General features: G+C 36.0%; 1 protein-coding gene across 1 annotated transcript in view; it reads right to left on the bottom strand.

Moving 5' to 3' along the window:
* The window catches only part of HDAC9 (histone deacetylase 9), a 927746-nt gene that overhangs the window by 239332 nt on the left and 663679 nt on the right, over positions 1 to 24735 (bottom strand). The window contains exon 16 of the mRNA XM_046020993.1: positions 21690 to 21739. Within this exon, the coding sequence (XP_045876949.1) occupies positions 21690 to 21739 (50 nt within the window). The remainder of the gene's footprint in view (positions 1 to 21689; positions 21740 to 24735) is intronic.

Raw genomic sequence — 24735 nt, forward strand, 5'->3', positions numbered from 1 at the left:
TCCAAAAGTTCAAGTCACTTATAAACATGTAGAAGGGTCTAGATCTAACATGTATCCAAAACTCTGGTTCAGAAATGTTAGGTAAGGCTGTCCCACAGTAAGTCTTTCTGTAGACGAAGCAAATGCGGTGAGAATAGGATGGAAATATACGCTAGAGTAGAAAAATGTACATGCTTGGCTGATAAAAAAGACTAAGTCATCAGAAGAGGAAGCGCAATTCTGAAAACACTACAGAACGTGGAACTGAGATCCTCCGAGACTATATTTCCAGAGCCTTATGTCTATTTAGTAGGTAGCAAGGGTAAAGAGATCAAAAAAGCTGTAAGTAACAACTGAAATAGTCAAAACATTTTATATGCTGTTAAAAAGAGAGATTAAAGCAAAATACTTTGGTATCAATTTGAAAATTATGTTAAAAGATGGAGAACGTCACATTCTCTATTTCATTACTCAGAGAATCAAGGGAAGGGAAGAAGAGGAAGGGAAGGAGGGAAAGAGGAGGAAAGGGAAGGGAAGGGAGGAAGGAGGAAAGGGGAAAAAAAGAAAGAGAGACAGGAAAAAGAGTCCAGCAATTTATAAGCACATAGCAATTATTCATATTGGTCTCCTAAAATAGTTAAGAAGATGTTATCTCTACAGAGGCATATAGGTAGAAGAGAGAGTAAGGGCCCAAAAAGGACCAGTTACATATCTACTTATAAAAAGTTAGCACTAGGTAATGCTATTCACATCTGAAAGAAGAACATCATGTTGCAATCTCTATATCTATAAAAGAAAAAAGGAAGATTGCTGAATCAAACCTGATTTATGAAACATGATTGGTGGAAACAATTCATTCACTTGGAGTCACAGCAGAAAGCAATTCAGGAAATAGAGGAAGTGAGAGAAACCTAAGAAGGACATTTCAGCTTTTTCATTTTTATTATATTCCTTTATTCTATAAAGCTCTGGTCTATATTATTTATAAATAACAATGACAATAATAATAATTGTTATCTCATAATTATAAAGTACTTATTAAGATTCGGGCAGTATGCAAAGCTCACTGCCTAGATAAACTCATATAATTCTTACAACAAGCATTGGCGTAGATGCTATTATTAAGCACTTCTGTATTGAAATTCAGAGAGGTTGTTAAACTAACAATTAGTGTAGCTGGAATGAGACCTTGGAGAAGAAGGGTATAAACTCTTAATCCATATATCCATATTAATTTTTTATGCTAGTAAAATAAAAATTTAAATAAACTAAATTAAAAATGAAAATATTCTAATTTTATTTATAGAATCAAAGGTCTTCCTAGTGAAATATATCAGCTAAGACCTAACATCAATATTTTATCTTTAAAAGTTTTAAAGTTCTACCATACAAAATTGCTAAAATATTAAAAATATTCAAGTACCACAAGTTGTATCTGGTGTAGTTGGGCATTTTCTAAGTTGTTTGCCCTTATACTAGAGCAGTAGTTACCACCTCCCCCCATTCAGGGGCCATTTGGGAATTTCTGGAGACATTTTTAGTTGTCAAGACTGAAGGAGCAGGTAAGCTTCTAGCCTCTGTTGGGTAGAAGCCAGGAATGCTGCTAAACATCTTACAGTGCAACAGGACATTACACAAAAGAAGTATCTTGCCCAAAATGTCAAAGCCAAGATTGAGAAATCCTGCTCTAGAAACATTGAGACCCTATAAATAACAGCACTACCTTCTTCATATTGGCTGCTAGAAATCTCACAGTAAAATTTGTTGTCCTTATCTAGTAAAAATAGTAGCCACTAGAAAACACAGTTTAAATGCTAATCTCAGGGGCGCCTGGGGTGGCTCAGTGGGTTAAGCCTCTGCCTTCGGCCCAGGTCATGATCTCAGGATCCTGGGATCGAGCCCTGCATTGGGCTCTCTGCTCACCAGGGAGCCTGCTTCCCCCCCTCTCTCTGCCTGCCTCTCTGGCTACTTGTGATCTCTCTCTCTCTCTGTGTCAAATAAATAAATAAATAAAATCTTTAAAAAAAAATGCTAATCTCAGTTCTAGATCACTATATTTTCACTCTTGTATGATGACACCTACTTTGAATACACACACGTACACACACAACCACTTCATATTTGTTTTCAAAGCTGCTTTAAATCCTTTATGGAATATGGCAAGAATAAAAGGAAAACATAGAGAAAGAAAGAATAAAAAGCAAAAAGAGCAGAGAGAGAGAAAGCCCAAAGAAGATGCAGAGAAGAGGAGAGAGAGGGAATAGGGAGGAAATAGCTTTATATTTTCATTGTTAACTTTTTTAAAAGATTTTATTTATTTATTTGACAGCAAGGGGGAAATACAAACAGGGCGAGTGGGAAAGGGAGAAGTAGGCTTCCTGCAGAGCAGGGATCCTGATGCGGGACTCAATCCCAGAACCTTGGGCTCATGACCTGAGTCAAAAGCAGACACTCAACAATTGAACCCCCCAGGCACCCCTCATTGTTAACTTTTTAAAGTTGTACTTTATTTCTTGCCTTTTTTTGGGAATACAACCAAAAATGGTTTTTATCAATGTTGTTCTTTTTCTAAATATATCCAAATAATTCTGTCTCCTGAACAGAACTGACACTAATATAAACTTATATTAAAGGGTTGTTCTGTCCTTTTCAGTTTTTTCAGTTTCACAAATGGTAGTGACAGAACCAGGAAAAACCTTTCACAGGTCCCATTCTTTTTGCTTCAATCTCAACTTATTCTTCCTCATACATCAATGAAATTTCTTTTAATGATTTCAAAAAAGAAATTATATATCAGTGATGAAATAAAAGATCAAGGACATCATAAGATTATTGGCATCTATACCAAAGAGGAAAAAAAAAAAGAAACAGACAAGTTCTACCTATTAAAAATCAAGTCTTTGAGAAAATGTTTATTGATGAGAATGTTGGTTTTGTCCCCGCACACGTGTAAGGATGGGAGTAAATGGATAGCCGGCTGCCTTTGAGTGGTCATGAGTCATTTTGTTTAGTGAAAATGTCTAAGTGCTATTTGTGAATATATCCACACTTCCAAATGTTCACTTCCCTTGAAAACAGATTCTGAGTATCTGAAAGCTGGGTACAATATTTAAAAAACCACTGCTTTCATAGTTTCTTTTACTTCACTCTGAATTAGAAGCATGGATTAAAATAACTAAAATCCACAGTCAGGATTTGGCAAGAAATCAAGATGCTTCCTGAGTGCCACTCCCTCCCCTTATTCAGAAGGTTCTGTGCATGTGCATATCCTTCCGGTAACCACTTAATTACTTTCAGTTTTTTCCTTTTTTTTTTTAAAGCATGGAGGTTGTTTATTGAGTAGATTGTGAAATCCCTATCTCTCACGAGTTTTTTTTTTCCCATTTTATTTATTTTTCAGCGTAACAGTATTCATTCTTTTTGCACAACACCCAGTGCTCCATGCAAAACGTGCCCTCCCCATTACCCACCACAGAGCCGAGGACTGAACTCTCAGTTTTTTCCTTTTTTAAAAAAATGTTTACTCTGAGACTGACCACACAAAAATGAAGAGCAAAATAAGTGTGACACACAGTGCACAAAATAATCAGAGTTCCAAGTAAGCTAATTCTCCGAAAGCTCTGTCACTGAATAATATACAGAATTTGTGGTTTTAAATAATAACAGCAAGCTTCCCCCTAAATACTTGCTCAGATCTGCAGCAGCTATAATTTAAATATTAACTGAAGTATGTAGAACTTCCTTGGTGTTAAAGGACATTGGTGACCCTTTACATAGACAAATGGAATCCATGAACAGGAAAAAGCACAAAAAAATAGCTTAGAGGGGCTTACATATAGAAGTGGTACAAATTTGGGCTCAAGTAGCAGCCACATGTTTAAAAGACTCCAGAGGTCAGACTGAGCAATGTAGATGTAACATAATGTAAGGCAAATGAAAGGCAGGGCCCTTGACGTAATTTTTCAATCTTAAATATTGAGAATTCCCCTCTTAAAAACTCCCCGGCCATGCTAAAAGAAACTTATCTATGTGCTAAATATGGCTTCTGGGGTATCAGTGCATAATTTTGCTGTCTAGAGTGATTTACTTCTACACAAAGTTTGAAAATTCTGAAGTAGGAAATGGAGAGTGTAACTACTCTAACTCCAAAGGGTGTGTGTTTATAAAGGATTCTAGCTTTGCCTGAGGATAAGACTAGAGGAATGATGCTCAGGTTAACATTTCAACTAAATGCTACAAATACTCACAGCACTACACAAAGTTTCATTGCACATTAAAATTTGTTACTTGAGAAAATACACAATGGTGAAACACGCAATTCAGCAATGTTTTTAAATTACTTTGAAGCTTATTAATCGCAGTAATGCCTACAGGCATTTAAAAATGTAGCCTAATATTTCTGACACATCTACCCTAATAAAAAATGCTAAATAAATAATTAATTACTTAACTGTAGGGGAGCGGTTTGGAGCTAAGGTCACAAGTCAGGCAAGTAACCTGAACAGGTTACTGAACCTGTACCTAATACAGGGGTAAATGGATTCTTGTAAAGAGGAAAGAGAAAATAAAGCAGAAGAAATATTAAAGAGATAATGATGGAGAACTTCTAAAAAATAGTGAAATCACAGATCCAAAAGATTCAGATAACTAGAATAAAAATGCCATTAATTCATTTATACAGACAAAACTACACCTAGCACATCACAAACTGCTAAATTCTTAAAAAAAAAAACAAAAAACAAAACTGAAGGCAGTCAGAGGAAAAGCCATATCACATAAAATCCTGAACTAGGACAGGAATTCTGGCACATTTCTTAGCAGAAACTATTTAACCCAGAAGACAATGGAGTGACATCTTCCAAGTTTTCAAAAGAAAAACAATGTCAATCAGGATTCTATGCTAACAAAAATATCTCAAAAAAAATCTTTAAAAGGTGAAATAAAGATTTTTCAGAAAAGTAACTGCTGAAGTATTATACTTCCATCAGACCTGACTTACAAAAAATGGTAAAGAAAATCACTGAGGAAATGAAGAGTGCTAAAAATGATAATAATGAAGGCATTCATGTAAAAGACACTTTTTTCCTTATTTTTATTCTTTAAAACATTGACTATCTAAAGCAAAAATAATAAAACTTTTGTTGAGTGGTTTATGGCATATGTAAAAATCAGATGTATCACAACAAAGTATGTAGAATGGAAGGAGAGGACACAAACTGCTATAGGATTTTTATATATGAAGTAGAGTAATATTATCTGAAGGCTAACTTTGATATGTATTAATAGGTATAATGCTAGAGAAACTACTAAAAATATAGACTAAAAAAACTAACAAGCCAGTAGTGGATATAAAAGATATAATTTTTTAAAACATTCAATCCAAAGGGAAGCAGAAAAAGAAAAGCGAAAATATATGTAACAAAAATAAAACAAATAACAAGATGGTCGATTTAAATTCAACCACAGCAAAAACTAGTGGTCTAGAATACTGCTACTCAAAGTGTTGCCCATGGAACCATGGTGGCCCAATTCTACAAGATAAACAAAAGCAAGCATTTAGCAACTTCTACAGCAATTGTTTAGAATTTTATACCTGTTCAACCCAATAAGAATGAGTTTTTATTCTGTATTTTTTTATATTTCATTTTTAGTAATTCTTTTTTATTGCATTTTATAAAAGCATTGCTTAATGACAGGAAATAAGTAAACAGAATCTTGTTCTTTACCACAGAATAATTTGAGGAGCACTGATTTCATAGAGAAAGGACTCTCCTTCCAAACTGTACACAGACAGAACCCCATTTGAGTAAGAGAGGTAGAAAGAAAAGGTTAAGCCAGAGGTAAAATTAGAGGGAGGGTGTCTGGGTGGCTCACTGGGTTGAGCAACTGACACTTGCTATCAGCTCAGGTCAGGGTCTCATGGTCATAGAATCCAGTCCCACATCCCACTTGGTGGACGGGGAATCTACTGGAGAAAATTTTCTCTCTCCTTCTCCCTTTGCCCCTCCCACAACTTGCGCATGTGCGCATGCACACACGCTCTCTAAAATAAATAAATAAATCTTAAAAAAAAGAGAAAGAAATTTGTGTTAGTTTTTAAATTACTGCCCCCACCCTTTTTTAAAGATTGTAGTTATTTACTTGAGAGAGAACGAGAGAGACTGTGTGTGCACAGGAGGTGGGAGAGAGGCAGAGGTGGAGGTAGAGGGAAGGACTCTGGAGAGGACTTCCCACTAAGTGCAAACTTGACAAAGAACTCAATCTCTCCACCCTGAGATCACCACCTGAGGCAAAACCAAGAGTCAGATGCTTAACCAACTAAGTCACCCAGGCACCCCATGTTAGGAGTTTTATTAATAAATCATCCTGCACAAGATAAGTCATACACTAAGAGAGAATGACTACCAATAATCTGCTAGTAATTCCACCAATAGCTTGTACCTAAAGGCCTTTGTAACCCCAGAATTCGGAGAAATTGTCAGGTTTTCTGATAAGCTTCTTTAACAGACATTCCAAGGAGCCAGTTTTTGGACTCCTCTACCTTTTTCCATTCTTTTGGGTGCTAGCTTTAGCAATGGTTTCATCAATGTTTAATGCAATATCACTTTATCTATTTGACTGACTTTAGGGTTAGACCTTAAAATTACCACTTAACGAACTGTTCAAACTTGGACAAGTTTATTAACCATGCTCTAAATAAAAATGGAGATGAGCTCTAGATAAAAACAGAGATGATCTCACTCTCTTCATAGGATTATACTACCTTCGTCATAGGATTATTATTAGCATTAAATTAGTCAATGCATTCAAAGTGCTTAATATAGTACAATACAATACTGAAAGCAGTAAGCTCTCAGTAAGTGTTCACTAAGAAAAAAAAAATTCCAGGGTTTTCGTTCCAACATTACTTTCTATTCTGCCACACATCAAAAACAAAAATCATCTGTGATAATGCTGCAAGCCAGAAACTATTTCTAATCAGAAAGCTACATTTTTTTTTTTTTTTTTTTTTTTAGCTGCATATGGATCTAGTTCAACTGGAGTTTCCTGAATGAATGCTGGCCTTTTCCAAGCACATCCAGCATAGCTCAATCATTGGCACCTGAAATAAAGCTATTGTTCTGAAATGCCGCACATGATAGAAATTAAGCTACCTGTACTGAAAGTGGATGTGAAAATATTTAAAAGGAAAAGAGAATGACTTAGAAGAAAAGGAATTTAGGCACAGTCTCCTTTGTATAATCTAAATGCAGCTTGTTGATTCTTTTCGGAAATACTCCCAAAGTTAAATACAATACTAGTTTGCCCATTAACAGAACAGGTTTCATATGCACTGTGCATGGTTAATGTGGTACAATGATTCTTCCACGGATGCCTTGAATATTTCACCCTGAAAGCTGGGAACTAAAACTCCTCAGCCAATACTAAGCAGTTGAGTAAGCAGCTGCTGCTATGCTATGCTGCTGCTTGGGCCACGGGGCATTTCTGAATAATTGAGTTTAAGCTTAAATAATGATCAGATGCCCATAGGAACCTCATGAGAGACACCAGACTCAACAAAGAAACAGGTTTTCATCACAGTACTAATTCTATGCCATTTTAGGCACACTGTATAAAAGTTAAAACTATGAAAGAAATTAAGCATTTTTTTAAACTTTTGCATTACAACAGGTAAAGTATATCATTTAAATTAATCATCCATTGTAGATCAGCTATTTCTGCAGACAGGATCCTGATTTGGTAATTTAGAAATTATCTAATATTTTTAAATCACCGAAATCATTTTAGCTTGATTTAATTTCTGAGTAACTTCAGTTTTAATTTTCTACACAGCTTATTCTGTTTTAAGCTCTATACAGTATGTATAATGGCATCTGCAAGTCAAATTTCTTATTTGTTTTAGAAAATAGAATAATTACCTTTCTTTACTTAAGAGGTATTTGAGAAGTTCAATATTTTTCTATCCTCAAGCCTCTACTCTTAGAGTCTAGAGCTGTAGATTCCAGTATATATTTTCTTTCCAGGAAGAGTAAAAGTGGGGGTGGGAGTAGGAAAGATTCAGAGAGAGAAAAGCCTAGTTTGTTAGTAGATTCAGTGGAAGAGGCAATAAAATCAAATTAATTACCCAAAAAAGCATAAAGTAAACATCTCTGGTCAGTATCTAAAGAAAGATGTAGGAGACAGACTGGAGCACCAAGTAAGTACTGGACACTGTCTTAAACATTTTAGAAACATTACCTAATTTATAATAAAGATATTTTTAGTCTCTTTTACAAAAGAGAACTTAGGTAACTGGAATAGTTACACAGTTAATAAAGTACAAACTGGGATTTCAATCAAAGTCAATCATAGATATGGATATTGTTATGGATGGCATTGTGCTCCCCCAAAATTCAAATGATAAAGACCTAACCCCAAAGTGACCACATTTATACACAGGGCCTTTAAAGGAGGTAGTGTGATTGGTATCCTTAGATAGAAGAGGAAGTAGAGGAAGAGACACCAGTGATGTGCACACATACAGAAAAAATCATGTGAGGACACTGAAAAACAGGCCATCTGCAAACCAAAAAGAGAGGCCTAAGGAAAAACCAATCCTGCCTACAGCTTAATCTTGAACTTCTAATTTCTAGAACTATAAAAACACACATATTTTTAAAACAATGTAGAGTTGACCAAATCTTCATTGCTGTCAGGGATAGGATAAAGGCACATATTTTTCTACCCTAAGTATTAGCATCTCAAGAAAAAAGGGGGAATGATTATTTAAAAAGTTAATCAGGATTTAAAAAGTTAATCAGGTTTTTTTAAGTACCTGTTTTTGTTTTGTTTGTTTTGTGTGTATTTGTTTCCCTTATGTTCTCTCTGGATTTCTTCGCAGTATAGGCTAGTTATCTGATGTTCCAAATGCAGGATGACTGTGAAGCTTGGAAAGCCATCAATTTTGACTTCATTGGGGTATTTGAGCTATTGTTTAGGAACACTTCATATTTATATAGCTGTTAGTAAACAACAATTTGTTGTTTAAGCTACCCAGTTAGTAGTATCCTTTTACTGCAGGCTGAGCAGACAAATACAGATATGAACTTAAAAAAAAAGATTTTCTATAGTGTGTTCTATAGATCTTCTCTTAATGATAATGTTAAGTGCCATTAGTGCAGGGCTATGGGTGTCTTCAGGGTCTGACACATAATAGATCCTTAATAAATGTCAAGTGAATTAATGAATGAATAAAAAAAGTTAATTCTGTGTAATATATTTCACAGGGTTTGACTATGGCCCCAAATTCTGAAATGTGAAAATCCCCTCCGTATTGAAGCCCTGCATTACATCACTAATTTAATGAAGAACACTTCTCTCTTTGTCAGTTAGCACCACACCTAGATTTATAGCTTTCATTTGCTAGCAATAAGTGCCTCCTTCCTCTGGCTTGACAAACAGCAACATCTGGGGTGCCCCTAGTGCCCCAGACCTCGTTGTCATGGTTCACCCCTGCTTCTCATAGAAACTTCCATGTCCTATATCTATTTGCCCAAAGGAGACAAGCTACCCTTGCAAGTCTTTTTTTTTTTTTTTTTTTTTTTTAAGGTTTATTTATTTGAGAGGGAAACAGGGAAAAAGAGAGCGAGCAAGTGTAAGTGGGGACGAAGGCGCAGAGGGAGAGGGAGAGGATCTCAAGCAGACTTCCTGCTGAATGCAGAGCCCGATTCAGGGCTCAATCCAACAGCCCTGAGATCATGACCTGAGCCAAAATGAAGAGTAGAACACTCAACCAATTGAGCCACCCAGGCGTCCCATCCCTGTAAGTCTTAATCAACCAGATGTTCAATGTTAAACTAACTGGAGGCTACTATCTGATATTTCCAGAAAAATTGATATCTTTTAAAAAGTTGATTTAAATTTGGATAAAATATTACCACACAGTAATGCTATCTTTGATCCCCAAAAGTGATGATAAACCATGTTTCGTTAATCACCTCTACTTCAGAATAAATGGAGGCCCAGAAAAATTAAATGATTTGCCCATTCACAGTCACATAGGATCTTGTCACTCAAAGTGTGGTCCATGGATCATCAACACTGACATCCTATGTATGGGGTGTTTGTAAGAGAGTTGAATCTTAGGTCCTTTCCAGTTCTACTGAATTAGAATCCATATTTTAGAGTTAGAGAAATTTTTTTTTTAAAGATTTTGTTTATTTGACAGAGTGAGAGAGAGAGTGAGAGAGGGAACACAAGCAGGGGGAGTGTGAGAGGAGAAGCAGGCTTCCCACTGAGCAGGGAGCCCGATTTGGGGCTTGCTTCCAGGACCCTGGGATCATGACCTGAGCCAAAGGCAGATACTTAATGACTGAGCCACCCAGGCACCCCAAGAGCCATGATTCTAATGGGAGAACCTAGTTGGGAAGTATGATGTAAGATGAGACCTGAAGGTTTTAGGGCTTTGAAGAAGCTTTTAGATCACACCCTTGAGGTAGCAGCTTATTTATTCTCTGCAAAACAAGACCTAATTAGGGACACTCGTCACAGTGGAGTAGTAGCCATTCTCTACACACAGTTGCCACTGATAACCTACATCTCACATTTGATCCCCACAATAATACAATGAGAGAGGCCTGGCTGTCCCCATTTTAAAGATGAAGAGAGGCATCTGGGTGGCTCAGTTGGTTAAGCACCCAACTCTTGATTTTGGCTCAGGTAATGATCTCAGGGTCATGAAATCGAGCCCCACGTCAGGCTCTGCACTCAAAAGTGGAGCGTGTTTAAGATTCTCTCTCTCCCTCTCCTTTTGCCCTCCCCCTCCACTCATGTAAGCTCTCAACCCTCCGCAAAAAAAAAAGAGAGAGCGAGAAAAGGAAAAAACTGAGAGGCTCAGATAAGTCAAATCATTACTAAAAGGGAGACTGCAATGCTGATTTCTCTGACTCCAGGTCTGGACAGAAGAACATATCCCTTAAAATCATAAAACCACTCAGGGTGAGTTCTGCCATTATTTAGGTAGCAATACTTCAAAAACTCTCGAGAGCCCTCTATAATTCTATGTGACCTTCACTTTTTCCTCCCATAAGGTAATGCTGAGAGTCATATTTTTGGGCTGAGGACCTATGGTATTCTTTATTGTATTTTTTGGTTGGCTCTGCAGCCTTTAACTATGTGCATTCTCCCTTATCCTATGTGATACAACATGCCAGTTCTTTGAATGTATATATTCATATGATGTTAGATGTTCTGCTGAAATCCTGAGACTTCTGAAATGGGGCTGAGATCGATTTATGATGACAATCGGTGGGTAAACCCACATGCTTTCTCTCTTTTGTTCAACACAGGGAGGAACACATGAAAGACAGCCCATTCCCTTGGGATCACTTGTAGGTTATAATGCCCACACCTTAGCTTCTTTAGTCATGGTGAGATGAAAAAGAAATAGTGTGGCTATAGGACGGACCTTCAGATTCCAAATAAAACCATGGATATGATGAATGAATACTGTGACCGATATTCCATATGGAAAGAAGGCGTGAACTATTAATGCAGCTGGAAGAGACAAGGGGCATGCCATGTACATTAATGCTCTACCACAAACCCCCTTCCAGTATGACCAAATGCTTTCTGGAAGCCCTACTGACCTTGCATGTACAATTGCTAAGTCACTCTTCATCTTCAGAAAAGTATCCCTTTGCTGTTTATGTGCCAGTGATAAGAATAAGTACAGGAACATATTTTTTGTGACAACGTGCTACATCTTGAGACTCTAAGGATTCTTAACGTACTAGTGGACTCAAGGATTTGTCAATAATATATCAATTTTTGTGCATTATGTGGTCAATCAAGGAATCTAAGAGTCCTTATTGTTGTCAATCACAGTAATCTGCTGGTCAGTCCTACTAAGACTACATTAGAGATACAGCCACGCAATACCACCTCAGTATTTTTTTTAATCTGACGAACATACTGTGGAAAGGATATTTCATAATATGCTAATCCTTGTAATCACTAGACAGTATACGTTAGAGCCCTGTTCCTACCACAACAGCTTAAAAAAATTACTCTGACCCAGTAGATGTGTGAAATAAGATTCTCTTTAACTCTTCCCACAGTAGTTTGGTTCAAGGGCAGAGGTTTTTTCACTGTTCTAGTTTGAATTAAAATGCTGTACAGAGGTTCATAATTTTTACCCCAAATTAATGATGTCTGAGTGCATGGATTTAATATTTCATAGGAATTACAATAAAGAAAATGCTCTTGGTAAAAGAAATAATTGTGCTTTCTTCTGGCTAGGATTATTCTCATTTGGGAAATGAGTGTTGATAATCATATGAGATTGACATTATGGTGAGTTGTGAGTGCACCGTACTGGGGTTAAGAGCTTGGGAATGGGGAAATTTCTACTTCACCACCTAATTGTGTGACTTGAACAAGTTACTACCCTCTCTGAGCCTCAGTTTCCTTTTCTGCAGAATAGGAAGCCTCAGTTACACCTTTAGTAACAAGACTTTTGGGAATGCTGTAAGGATTAAAAGATGTGAGGTAGGTTATCATTGGAAGCTGCATGTAAAGAATGGCTACTCTCTGATGTGAGACGGAATTAGTCCAGTTCTATGAAAACCAATAGGTATGCTTTAAAGTGTTCTCTGGCCCTGCTGAGGCCAGAACATCTCACCTAATAGATCATCCCCTCATTAAGTCAACCTCCTGGATCAAAGTTAAGCATTATAATTTTACTTAGATGTTTAGAGTATAGCCCTCTATAGCTTAGCTATAATTTTTTATTGATTCACTCCATTTAATACTGAAGATACTGAGTATCACAAACAGAAAGTTAACAGAAAAATATAGGCCTGGACTTCAGACTCCAAAGTCTGTATTCCTTGTGCTATATAGCACAACACACAATTGGTCATGAACAAAAGAGAAGTCATCATACCCTGCTTCATGCATCGAATGGGATCAATAAATCAGTTACCCTGAATCTAGCAGTTCAGATATAAATCAGCAAGGACCAGCTACAGATAACTGAGGACACAATATAACAGTGTCTACTAAAGCAGCAGCTAAAATGTACATGAAAAACTACTGGGAAATGTAACACAAATGTCACTGCATTTGCAATATACTTGAAAATGGGCAGGTGTTAGAGTATTGTATCTAATTTTCAGCTGCATAATTTATATAGGAAACTATGTCCAAATAATGTTCCCAGGGACTGGGAACCCCCAAAATGTTGCTAAGATCCGGAGCTACGCAGATGTCTCACAGCCACAGCTTGGATAATTGCACCCTCACTTTCAAGCTCCTCCATACCCCCAAGATCAGATCTTAAAAGAGATTTCAGGATCTCAAGGTGTGACTGTAAATATACCAGACCTAAATCCAGGAGTCAAAAAGGCAGCCACGAATTCTATGTGTTCTGGATAGAGCAACCCTACCGCACAAGATAGTCACATTTTCACAGACAGGAGTGAAGATGGGGACCAAGAACTCTAGCAGTCTTGACAAACCTACTCTCGTGGCCCTATTATTCCTCCTTAAATTAGTCACAAGAAGCCAGGACTCCCAGGTCATCCCTCACTCATCAGTGCTAAGCTCCAAAAGGTAACACTTCCCATTAACTACCATTTCTATCCCCAGATTCCATACCATCTTCCTTCCTTGCTTTCTTCTCTGCATAACATTCATCATTTCACACATTTGTTTGAACTAATCCATATTTATCTGTCTTCCCCACAAGAATATAAGTTCCACCAGGATAGAATTTTTCTTCTACTTTACTCATTGCTACACTTACAGTTCCTGACTTATAATAATCAATATATTTTACATAAACAAGTGAATAAATGAATGAGGTAGCTTCCAGAAGCTGTAAGTATATTAAGTCTAAAGCCAATTAGTATTGGGTATTTGACTTCTTTCATACTTGCTTTTAATAGAATAGTTAGCTGACTCTAAATAGTGCACTCACTAGCTCTCAAAATGAAGATATGATGCCTCTGTCAAAGAAAGCTGAGAAAGGAAGACTGTCTTGTACAAATATTCTATTAGAAAAATGACTTTGGATCTTGTTCAATGAAAAGACCAGATATTTTGCCTTCAGTTCATATCACCATGGACTCCCAGGTCTCTCTCACTAAAGGTCATGAATATAAAAGAAGGAAGATTAACACAAAGTGGTAAGTATAATAAGGGATATGACTGAGAACTGAAAAGAAAATAAGAAATTTAAAAGAAGAATATGCAGCTAGAGTTGTTCCACACTTAGCACATAGGAGTCTTTCAATATCTGTTTATTTAATAATTGAATGCATAATGTTGAAATGTCTAAAGGAGAGGCAATAGGTTAAGGGGAAAAAAGAGTAATCTCTTTAGCAGCCAAGAATTTCACTACGTTCAGGCCTTGTTTTTTATTTCTTTGAATGGAAACACTTCAAAATGGTACAGGATCATTTTAAAGGACATCTACATATGTCCATAGTAAATACTAATTAGAGACCATATGCACCATATTATTTAGAATATGGTAACAAATAAATTAACCAAATGATTTTGGACATATGTCATTCTCAAAGACAATAGTCTTTTAATAGTCTTCATTAAAAAATTTAAAAATATGATTAATGTGTATGCCTTGTTGCTAAGGTAAGTCATTGTTTAATCTTTCAAGTCCTTAATTTTACTTGTCATTTTAGATCTTAAAATAAGACCTTGTATAGTAATAACGATGCTGCTAGCCTCGGAGTAAGGAGCTATGGGTTCTACCCAGGAGTTTTGAATGATTAAGTCTGAGGAAATCTGCCATGAACTGCTTGTTATGGCTCAACCATTCAGTAAACAAGATAAACTATAGAAAATATAAACTATATTTTAGTTTATTTCAGTTTTGGATTTTGAAAGAAAATGATATAATATGAAAATTTAGAAGTTACACTTTACTAAACTTTCTCTGTCAAAATACTTAACAAAGACAAATCCAATAATGTACCAATATTCTGTATTAGATATTAGCTTATTATAGGGACGAATATCTGCATCAGAAAGTATCCAGGGTAGAAATATGACAAATGAAAATATTAATGCAGTTTTTTCACATCAAAGTGAAAAGGTGAGACGGGACAGGATTTAGCTGCATTCCAAGCTGCACAACTTAGAAGCTGACCAAAGATTCCTTTTTTCTAAGTAATTTCATTTTCTTTCTTAACTTTAATGTTCTTCTAAATCGGGCCTTATGTTTTCTTGATGGCTGGAAATGGGAACCAGTAGATGATTGTATATTCAAATGCATTCAGGTACTTTTTAATTTCTCAGTGCTTAATTTTTTTGTTTCATCGAACAATAAATTTCTTAAATTCAAAGCTTAATGTTCATCAAATCCTTTAGCAACAGGAGAGCTTAAGTTTCAATTTCTTTAGAGAAATCGAATTATAGACCAGAGAAAAATTATAGAACAAGAAATTCCAGAAATGGATATATTTTCTTCTGTGCAACTGAAAGACTTGCCATTAGAACTTTTTTTTTCTTTTTTTTTTACTGTTATTGGAGAAGACCCAATGTAGTATAATGGGTAAAATAATACAATGATAAAAATGTAGTAGAAAATAGCAGGCAACTTTCTTTTGGTTGACAGTGTTGCTCATATAGTTTTTATAGGTGTTGTGGTCCTGAGAATGTAAAAAACACATGTGTAAAACTTTGATGATGGCATTTTTAAGATATCTCATGTTGACAAGAGAAGAATTTTAATAGCTGTCTTATATTCATGTGTACTTGAAATAAGAAAATGAAAATGGAATTTCAAAATGTACCCTTTTCATAAAATCAAAGCAACAAAAATTTAATCACAAATGAGATACTACAGGTAAGCTGATTTAAGGAGGAAGATAAGGTTTTCATTTCTAATTGTCCTCTTCCCTGCAATGAACATTAGACATTTAAAGATTATATGCAATTTTACATTTTGTAGTAAACATAGAGTTATGTATATGTTTATCTCTGTGGGGCATGTCATCTATTTCCTTACAACTATTATTGAGTATATACAATTAGCATAATCTACACAATATTGGAAAATTCCTTCATTATTTAGAAGGAATTTCCTAGCCTGAATAATATTTTGTACTGTATTTTCCTCATCTGGGGCAACATTATCTTTTTTTTTTTTTAAAGATTTATTTATTTATTTGACAGAGATTACAAGTAGGGAGAGAGGCAGGCAGAGAGAGAGAGAAGAGGAAGCAGGCTCCCTGCCAAGCAGAGAGCCCGATGCGGGGCTCGATCCCAGGACCCTGGGATCATGACCTCAGTGAAAGGCAGAGGCTTTAACCCACTGAGCCACCCAGGCGCCCATCTTTTTGTGGAATCCACAATATGAAACAAAATTCTGAAACAATTCCATTAGGGCAGCTTCTTATCAGTTTTACCTTTTCCAGGTGCTATGCGGTGTTCCTGCTAGTATCATTTGCATCCAGTTTAAAACTAACGAAAATCCACAAAGGAGAAGGGGAGATGGGGAAAAGACAGATCTCTGAATCTTAGGGGATCCTCACTATTTTGGAGGGAAGATGTGATACATCTCTGATAGCAGGAGTGGAGGAAATGAAGCACTGATTGGCAAACCAGGTTTGAGCTGAGCATTAATACAAAGAAAATCGACATTATCCTGATTAGTGCATGTAAGAAACACATGCCACCCCCACCTCCTTCTGCAGATGTAACAACAGGCATTGTGTCTGCTTAGGATAACTGGGTGGGAACAGCACATAATGCATATACTTATGATAAAAGGAAGGGGTTCCTGACTCAATACCGAAACTTCGGAACGTACATATTTTGGCATAAACAGTAGGTTTTATTGTTGTTGTTGCTTTAGGGAAAAAAGATTCCTTACTAATCAGCAATGCCTTAGTGTGATTATTAAAAATATGGTGTGTTATTATGGCCTAAACAATTAATGCCTGGATATGTACCCCCCCCACCCCGCACATATCCCTCCCACAAACTCATACAAATATGTTCATTCCTAATCATCTTGAAAATTTATTTAGCTTATGACTACTTAAATAGTCCCCACAATGCCCTTCTTTCTGTTCTGGAAGCCCCCTCCTCTGTGTTCCCATAGCACATCTGTCCAAATCAGCACAATGAATAGGCTATAAGCAACTGAGAAAAGTGGTCTCATTAGTCTTTGCATTCCCACACCTTATCTAATGACTGGCAAAAAGTCGTCTTTTTCCCGCTCTTCACTCTTCATATGATGGCATATGTTATGCCTTCTAAATTACTGATTATGTTTCAAAGAAGACCACTCTAAATAGCAAGAGAAGAATGTATTAATCAAATATTTCTGTTACCCTGAATTTAACTGTATGTCTATAGATTTTGGTCATAAAATTAATCATTTCCTGATATTATAATACAAAAGAGAAAGTCAGAGAGGTCCTTTAAAAGACTTGCCATTAGAACTTTTTTTTTTTTTACTGTTATTGGGGAAGACTCAATATAGTGTAATGGGTAAAATAATACACATACAAATGTAGTAGAAAATAGCAGGTGGCTCTCTTTTGAATGTATGCATATAAAATATTTATATATAAGTAAACTTTATATATCAGAGGAGAGAGCTTACATTTTAAATCTGACAGAATGAAAGAAAGCTTCAGACATTTCATCCAAACCTGCCTCCTGTACAGTAAGTATAGTTAGTACATAACTGAAATGTCTGCTGAAAACCTCAGGGCAACTGAAATGAGTCTTAAATTACCTCCCCATAACCACCTAATCCTTCTCCCCATCTCCCCCTTTCCAAATCACAAAAATGACATCTCTAACCTCCACAGTGTGTCAGATACAGCAATAATCAAATAGAATATGGGCAGAATAAAAGTTTGTAATAAAAAGCCAGTTTCGTGTTCACAGATTGACTGAGTTGCTGCTGGAGAAGGTGCCTTGACTAAATCTCGTAGAGCCTCATTTTTTGGCACATCTTTGACCAGTTAGGCGGTCCCAGATTCTGCCCATACTCAGCAATTCCTCATTCCTCCTAGGGAATTGTTCTGTCTCTTCTACAGCTCCTCCTCCACCAATTAAGGGGTCTGACACTGCCCATTGACCACGTTTATTTTTCTGCCTTTTGGCACCAGGAGCTTGTCTTTTATAGGATAAAAGTGGAATTCTCTGCTGTCTGCAGGACTTTCTCCAGGGAACAGAGCATGAAACCCAAACTTATATATAAAATCATATCCTGTTTGCAAACATCATATTCCCTTTGCTTCTCACTAATCTGGTCCTGTAAACCCCAGCACAGCTTGAGAGCCCATTCCTCATCTAAACAAATGCCATAAGCTCCTTTATACTTTTACAACCATGTCAAAAAATAATATTGCCTGCCAATAGTGATGTGATTGGAGTTGCCTCCTCCGAGCCATAAAAGAAGTGCAGAGTCTGTTATCAATTTCTCTAAGTGTATCAAGGGAATTATGGGTCGATTCAGTTCCAAGTTATAAATGACAACTCAAAAGCCGCAGAAGCGTTTGAAGCTGGGAGCTGATGACGACATTATCATAAAAGCCTGCTCGTCCTTGCTTTTGTGGGTTTTTTTTTTGTGGCCTATCAAGTGAAGAGGGAAAAGTAAAGCTGAGAAATGATTTCAAGATTTCTTCACACAGCAGCAGGTCAGATGGCCAGAAAAATGATCACTATTTTTAGTGATAGACCCTTAGAAATGAGTACTAAAGTGGTCCTGCACTGGCTTTTATGTCCAGAGTCCCTTAATTATCTATTTCATTAGATGATGACTAAGTCCTGGGATTTGGTAAAATGCTCTCTGCAACTGATGCATTTTCTTGTACTGCCATCACACACTAATGAGAAGTGAGTCATACCATAGTAACTAACAAAATGAGAACCAAACACAAAGGAATTAGAAACGCTTGCGAGTGTTGCTCAAAATGCAATTCTGGAAAACATACTTTAAAGCACCTTAAATACCATTTGCCCATTGAGCAACTTAACCAACTACTGGCAAATTATCACAGGCAAAAAGTACACTTATCATGATGAGCACTGGATAATGTTTAGAATTGCTGAATCGCCGTATTCTACACCAGAAACTAATATAACATTATATGTTAGCTATACTGTAATTTAAAAACTTTAAAAATTATCACATGGAATTTTAGGAGAAAATTTAGTAAGTAGGGATTTTCTGATTTTACAATGTCCCTGGTAGTCTCCCCCAAAGCCAGTCAATCCATCAGCTTTCAGTAGGTATATATTAAGGCCATCCAGTAGCATGGTATAAATTCTAGGGACTAGAGTTTACTTATTGGGGAACACTAAGTATTGTGGCATTTAAACCAATCAGGTGAACTGGAAGAGTGCCTTAGCACAAGAGCAATTTTGGTGGTTTCCAAGTTCTCTGAAGTGCCCCATGTTGTGGACCACTCTCACTTCATACTGGCTCTCTTTGTATACTTAATATGTCTAGGACCGTCCCCAAAGTAAAAATTTAGATGGTACAAATCTAGAGGATGCAGAGTTTCTCTGAGGACTTATATCAAAACCCAAGATCTGAGGGGCTAAAAGGTTTCTGAATACCTAAGAATACAATTTGGTTTCTAAAAAGAAAAAAAAGGCCAAATCAAACTGGTTCTCTAGAGTACCAACACGGACAAGCTTGTGCATGCACACGCACGCATCACACATGTTCACACTCACTTGGACCTACATAAAACCACCAGAAGACCTTCAGAAGACCAAGAGGTCAATCTGATAAACAGAAGTGCCTCTCTCCAGCACTCTCCAGAATTGAAGTCCAACTAATCCAGTCTTCCACCTCCTGCCCCTCCTTGCTGTAGCTAGCTAGATTTATAGACTACCATTGCTGCCACCAAGGTTAAAGTCAGTGTTTGGGGACATTAGTAAGGACTTAATTTATGATACTAACTATGCTTTGTGTTGGACATACAGGGACAAAAGCAGTACTCACTCTTCATTCCTTGGGCACTTCAAAGAGTTCACTAGAGCAGTTCTAGCTGAAGAATAAGAAGTTACCTTGGTACAGGTTTAGAGCAGTTGAGTAACAGTACTTTGTGTTCAAGGACAGTGTAGTACAGGTACAATCCAAGTCAAACTTGGGAGATGGATCCTAAGGAGTTGTCCTCATTTCAGCTCTGGGTCATGAATTAAGTGTAAAGGAGTGGGAGTTTGATGACCATCACTCTTTTAAGAGTCATATCATGTCACCATCATGTATCCTCTAATTAGTTATTAGCTTTGTTTCATTCGCAAGTAATCAGCCACTCTCTTAAAATGGGTACTTGGGATTTTAGAAATTAAGCACAAAAACCAATGAAACCTATTTTAACAGTTTATCCTCTGCTTTCTCAAGTAATTTTTCTAGTTCCTGGCTTCACAGTGGGTTTGCTAAAAATAAGGAAGGGTTTATGTAGGATGATGATTGTCTTGTGCTCAGGGTCAAAAAGTGAAGCTCACTGCTGAGCTGCCACAAAACGGACCATGCTATACCAGCCACAATGTTGCACTGCTAGGCTCTGGGGACTGTGGCCAGCCTGTTGAATATGAAAACCATGGAAGGACCTAATGAACTCTTTTAGAATACCTACACATGGACATGCACATCAACTTCACACTTTCAGCAGTTTATCCTTTCCTGTGACTTCAGGAAAATGACTTCAGTTGTCTAAGCCTTTAGTTCCTCATCTGCAAATTAGTATTAATAGTAAGAACTATTTTACAAAGCTCTTACAAACCTCAGTTGTATGTTAGCGAACTGTAAAATCCAAGCAGATATTGGTTGTTATAGTTGCCATTCTTATTTCTAAAAAGGGCAGAATCATAGCTGAAGGACTAGAAAGATAATCCTTGTGTATCACTAAAATGATAGAATTAACTTAAAATATGTGGGATTTCCCTGTATAAAATTTAGTTATAGCAAAATATTGCCCAAAATATGACATACACAGTTCTTTCCCTTCAATGTCCGAGAAGCCTAATTGATTTAAATTCCTCAGTGCTTGAAACCTGATCTAGAGTTATGCAGTCCTAACATGACTTAATACTTAGTTCTACAGGATGACTTTGTTACTGCTAAGGGTTAACTTTAAACAGATTGCAGGTTAAAGGATGTGTTCTAATCATCCACAAAAATGTAGACATTTTTCTTCCCATGTCATTGGATTCAAACAAATTTGTCTTTGAAATGTGGTATAAATATCCTGGGTCAAAAAAGGCTTTGTTAATTACTCAAGACAAAAAACGGCCCCAGGGGTTCATAAACAAAATGTGCTATAATGCAAAGCACTTTGTGAAGGTAATGCTATTTTCATCAGGAATATAATGTACTTGCATATTCAGTGTGACTCTATTGAGAACTGAATTCTGCGGCAAAACTGCTAAACCTTCTTGTGTTTCCCCAGCTACATAAGTCTAGCAAAGCTAGCTTTATGGCATGTGACCTGTGCAGTCACACAGAACTCTAGAATTAGAAGGGTCCAACAGTTGGCCTAATTCACTGGTCGCCACCTTGGAATTCTTAATAAATTTTGAGCATGGGGATCTGCATTTTTACTAGTAATTGAGCCCTACAAATTACTTAGCCAATCCTGAAGTCTAGGATAACTTTTACTGACACATGGCCTGAATAGATAAATCAAGAGATATTTTTGGCCGTTCAAAACAGTAAAGAAACTCATACTTACCCCAAGTCCACCACAAGGTAATGAAGAAAAAAACTTTTGAGAGGCATCACCTATACATTAAGAAGACATGTAAAAAATAAATCAATAGGGAATATAATTGTAATTTAAAAAATTTTAGTTTATTAACACATATCATGTCACATATTTATTTGATGTAGAAGAAAATTAATCAAATTTTATATAGGTACAACCTTAAAGCAAATGAATTATTAATATACATACAGTCTATTGCCCCACATGAACAAACATATACCTATGAAATTTGAGTGTCAAAAAAATTTTGGCTGCCCTGCACATAATTTAATATATCACAACATCTTTTATAGATATATATTTTACTTAAAATAACTCAGCCAGTCTCTCAGGATATCCCTCTAAAGTGATGTTTTGAGCTACAAGTTTTTGAAAAACACTGTCATTTTTAAAAAGTTTTAAATATTAAAACATCTACTCAAATGCACGGACTCTCAATTTCTACTTCAGATATAAATAAGAGAAAGTATACTATAAGTCTCTTCAAAATCCACATTTTTTAAACAAGTCAGGACACACTATAATAAGGATAGCCTTTTTGGGAAATCTATATAGCATAAATAGAAATACATCTTCTTTAAAATGTATACCAAGATCTTGCTTGTGACTGTCTCTTAGAATTGGCATTTCATGGAATTTTTAATCATTTTGTTTACCTACATTTTCATTTTCTACAGTATCTACATTTAATAGAGCAAACAAGAATATTCACTCCTAAACCTCCCTGCAAAGTAATTAAAGGAATACACAATGATAATTTCTACCCCAAATCATTTGTTGTACTGATGATCAACAAAATGAAAAATAATGAAAATTGAAATAGGTTTGTGGCATGTCAGCAAAAGTCTAACTAGATTTTGTTGTCAAAGAAGAACATTTTTTAAACATCTTTTTTGTAAACAATAAATTGTGTTTTTTCAAATGTAATTGCTAATGGATGGGAAATGATAAAGAAAAATTAAAGTGCAAATGAAAAAGTAAGACATCTCATTACATGTAAAGCTAGGAAAAAAAGAAAAAAATGAGAAATCAACAAAAAAAATAAGGAAACCATGGAAAAATTTTACAACTAGAATAATGACATCAATAAAAAAATACATTAAAAAAATTAATGGATAGCCTGGAGAAGGGCAAAATTTCCTTAAGTGGTTGTTGCTCATAACAATAGCTCTGTATTCCTGAATATTTTGCAAGGATGCATTAGTCACCTGTGAAATTTAAATATATAATATTGTATATTTCAAATTTCAAATTAATATTGTATATTTCAAATATTGTATATTTGAACTCTGCATTCTACAGCCAGTGATAAGGGATAAAGGCGATACTGCAATGTAATAAATTTAAAGTACTTTTTAAAAATCATTAAACTCTAAGAGAATAAAATAAATGATAAGCTGCTTAAGAATTTTTACTTAGTAATGTTTACAATAATATAAAACAGCGAAATAATCAATAATTTAAATTTTGTAATGTGTAAAAAATTTTTTAATTCACTGAATTGACTGGATTTATTTTTAAATAATGCTACATTGCCTTATCCATGGACTCAGATCTAGCTAGCTACAAGATAATGATAACTGAAAGAGTTATCCTGAATAACAGGAATATTAATGCAAAGGAAAACCCTGCACCAGAAATGATTGGAGAAAATGTTTTTAAAGTGTCACCTTACAGGGCCTAGAGTATTTAAAGAGATAAATGGTGCCCATTTTCAAGTCTAATCATTTTATAAGCTATAGATATCTTTCAAGAAACAAAGACTGATTGGTCTGGTCATAATGAACTTTTATTTAAATCCTTCCTCCCTAACTCCAGAACATAACTATCAAAAACAGTAAAATCATTTTAACTCAGAAAATCACACAACTGAGTGAATTTCAATTAAATGTACAAGCACAATGACAGATACCAACCCCTCTCCCTCTGTGTTGGGAAGGACTGGGGGAGAAAGAAGGATATATGGGAGTGAAAGAAAGGGTTAAAGAGAGGGAAAATATCTCAGTGATTATAAATTTCTACATATTTGTACATACCAACTTTAAACTGGTCTTTTAGATATAAGTACAAAGCCACAGAAATTCAAATTTCATAAAAAAGACAAGATAAAAAAATAAAATTAAATAACAATGACAAATTTCATAAGGAACAAAAAAAGGATGAAAAGTTGAACTTTTAAAAGACTGAGATTTTTTTTTAATATTTTATTTATTCATTTGACAGACAGAGATCACAAGCAGGCAGAGAGGCAGGCAGAGAGAGAGGAGAAAGCAGGTTCCCTGCTGAGCAGAGAGCCCGATGTGGGGCTCGATCCCAGGCAGAGGCTTTAACCCACTGAGCCACCCAGGCGCCCTGAGATTTTTTAAAAATGAGATTATTCACTTAGATTTTGAATTAAGGAAAACAGCTAAGTTTCTGGATTCACATGAGAAACTGAAGTAGTTCAGAGGTATTATCAAAGTTGAATTTAGGGGCACCTCCGTGCCTCAGTTATTTAAGCATCTGCCTTTAGCTTGGGTCATGATCCTATGGTCCTGGGATGGAGCCTTGCTCAGGCTTCCTACTCAATGGGAAGCCTGCGTCTTCCCCTTCCTCTGCCCCTCTGCCCAGCTCCCATGTGCACATGCGTGTGAGCTCTCCCTCTCTCTCAAATAAATGAAATATTCCCCCCAAAAGTTGAATTTAGTGCTTAAAATCAGGATGTAACTGTGCAACATCCCTATTCATCTTTACTCATGGAGCCTGCATACAATATTGAAATTGCTGCACCAATCCCTGAGAGGTACCTATGGAACTCCTCATGTGTATCTAAAGCTAACTTAAATCACCAACGGTACAAATATTATCCACATTAAATGCTAAAAACTAATGACATATATAGCCAATTTATTTAAATTAAAACTGCAAAAACTACCAAGATATGGAAGCAGCCCAAGTGTCCATCAACTAATGAATGGATAAAGATGTGGTATATATAAAGAATGAAATATTACCCAGCCATAAAAAAGAATGA

Source organism: Meles meles, chromosome 10 (genome assembly GCF_922984935.1).
Source record: "Meles meles chromosome 10, mMelMel3.1 paternal haplotype, whole genome shotgun sequence".
Taxonomy (NCBI): domain Eukaryota; kingdom Metazoa; phylum Chordata; class Mammalia; order Carnivora; family Mustelidae; genus Meles; species Meles meles.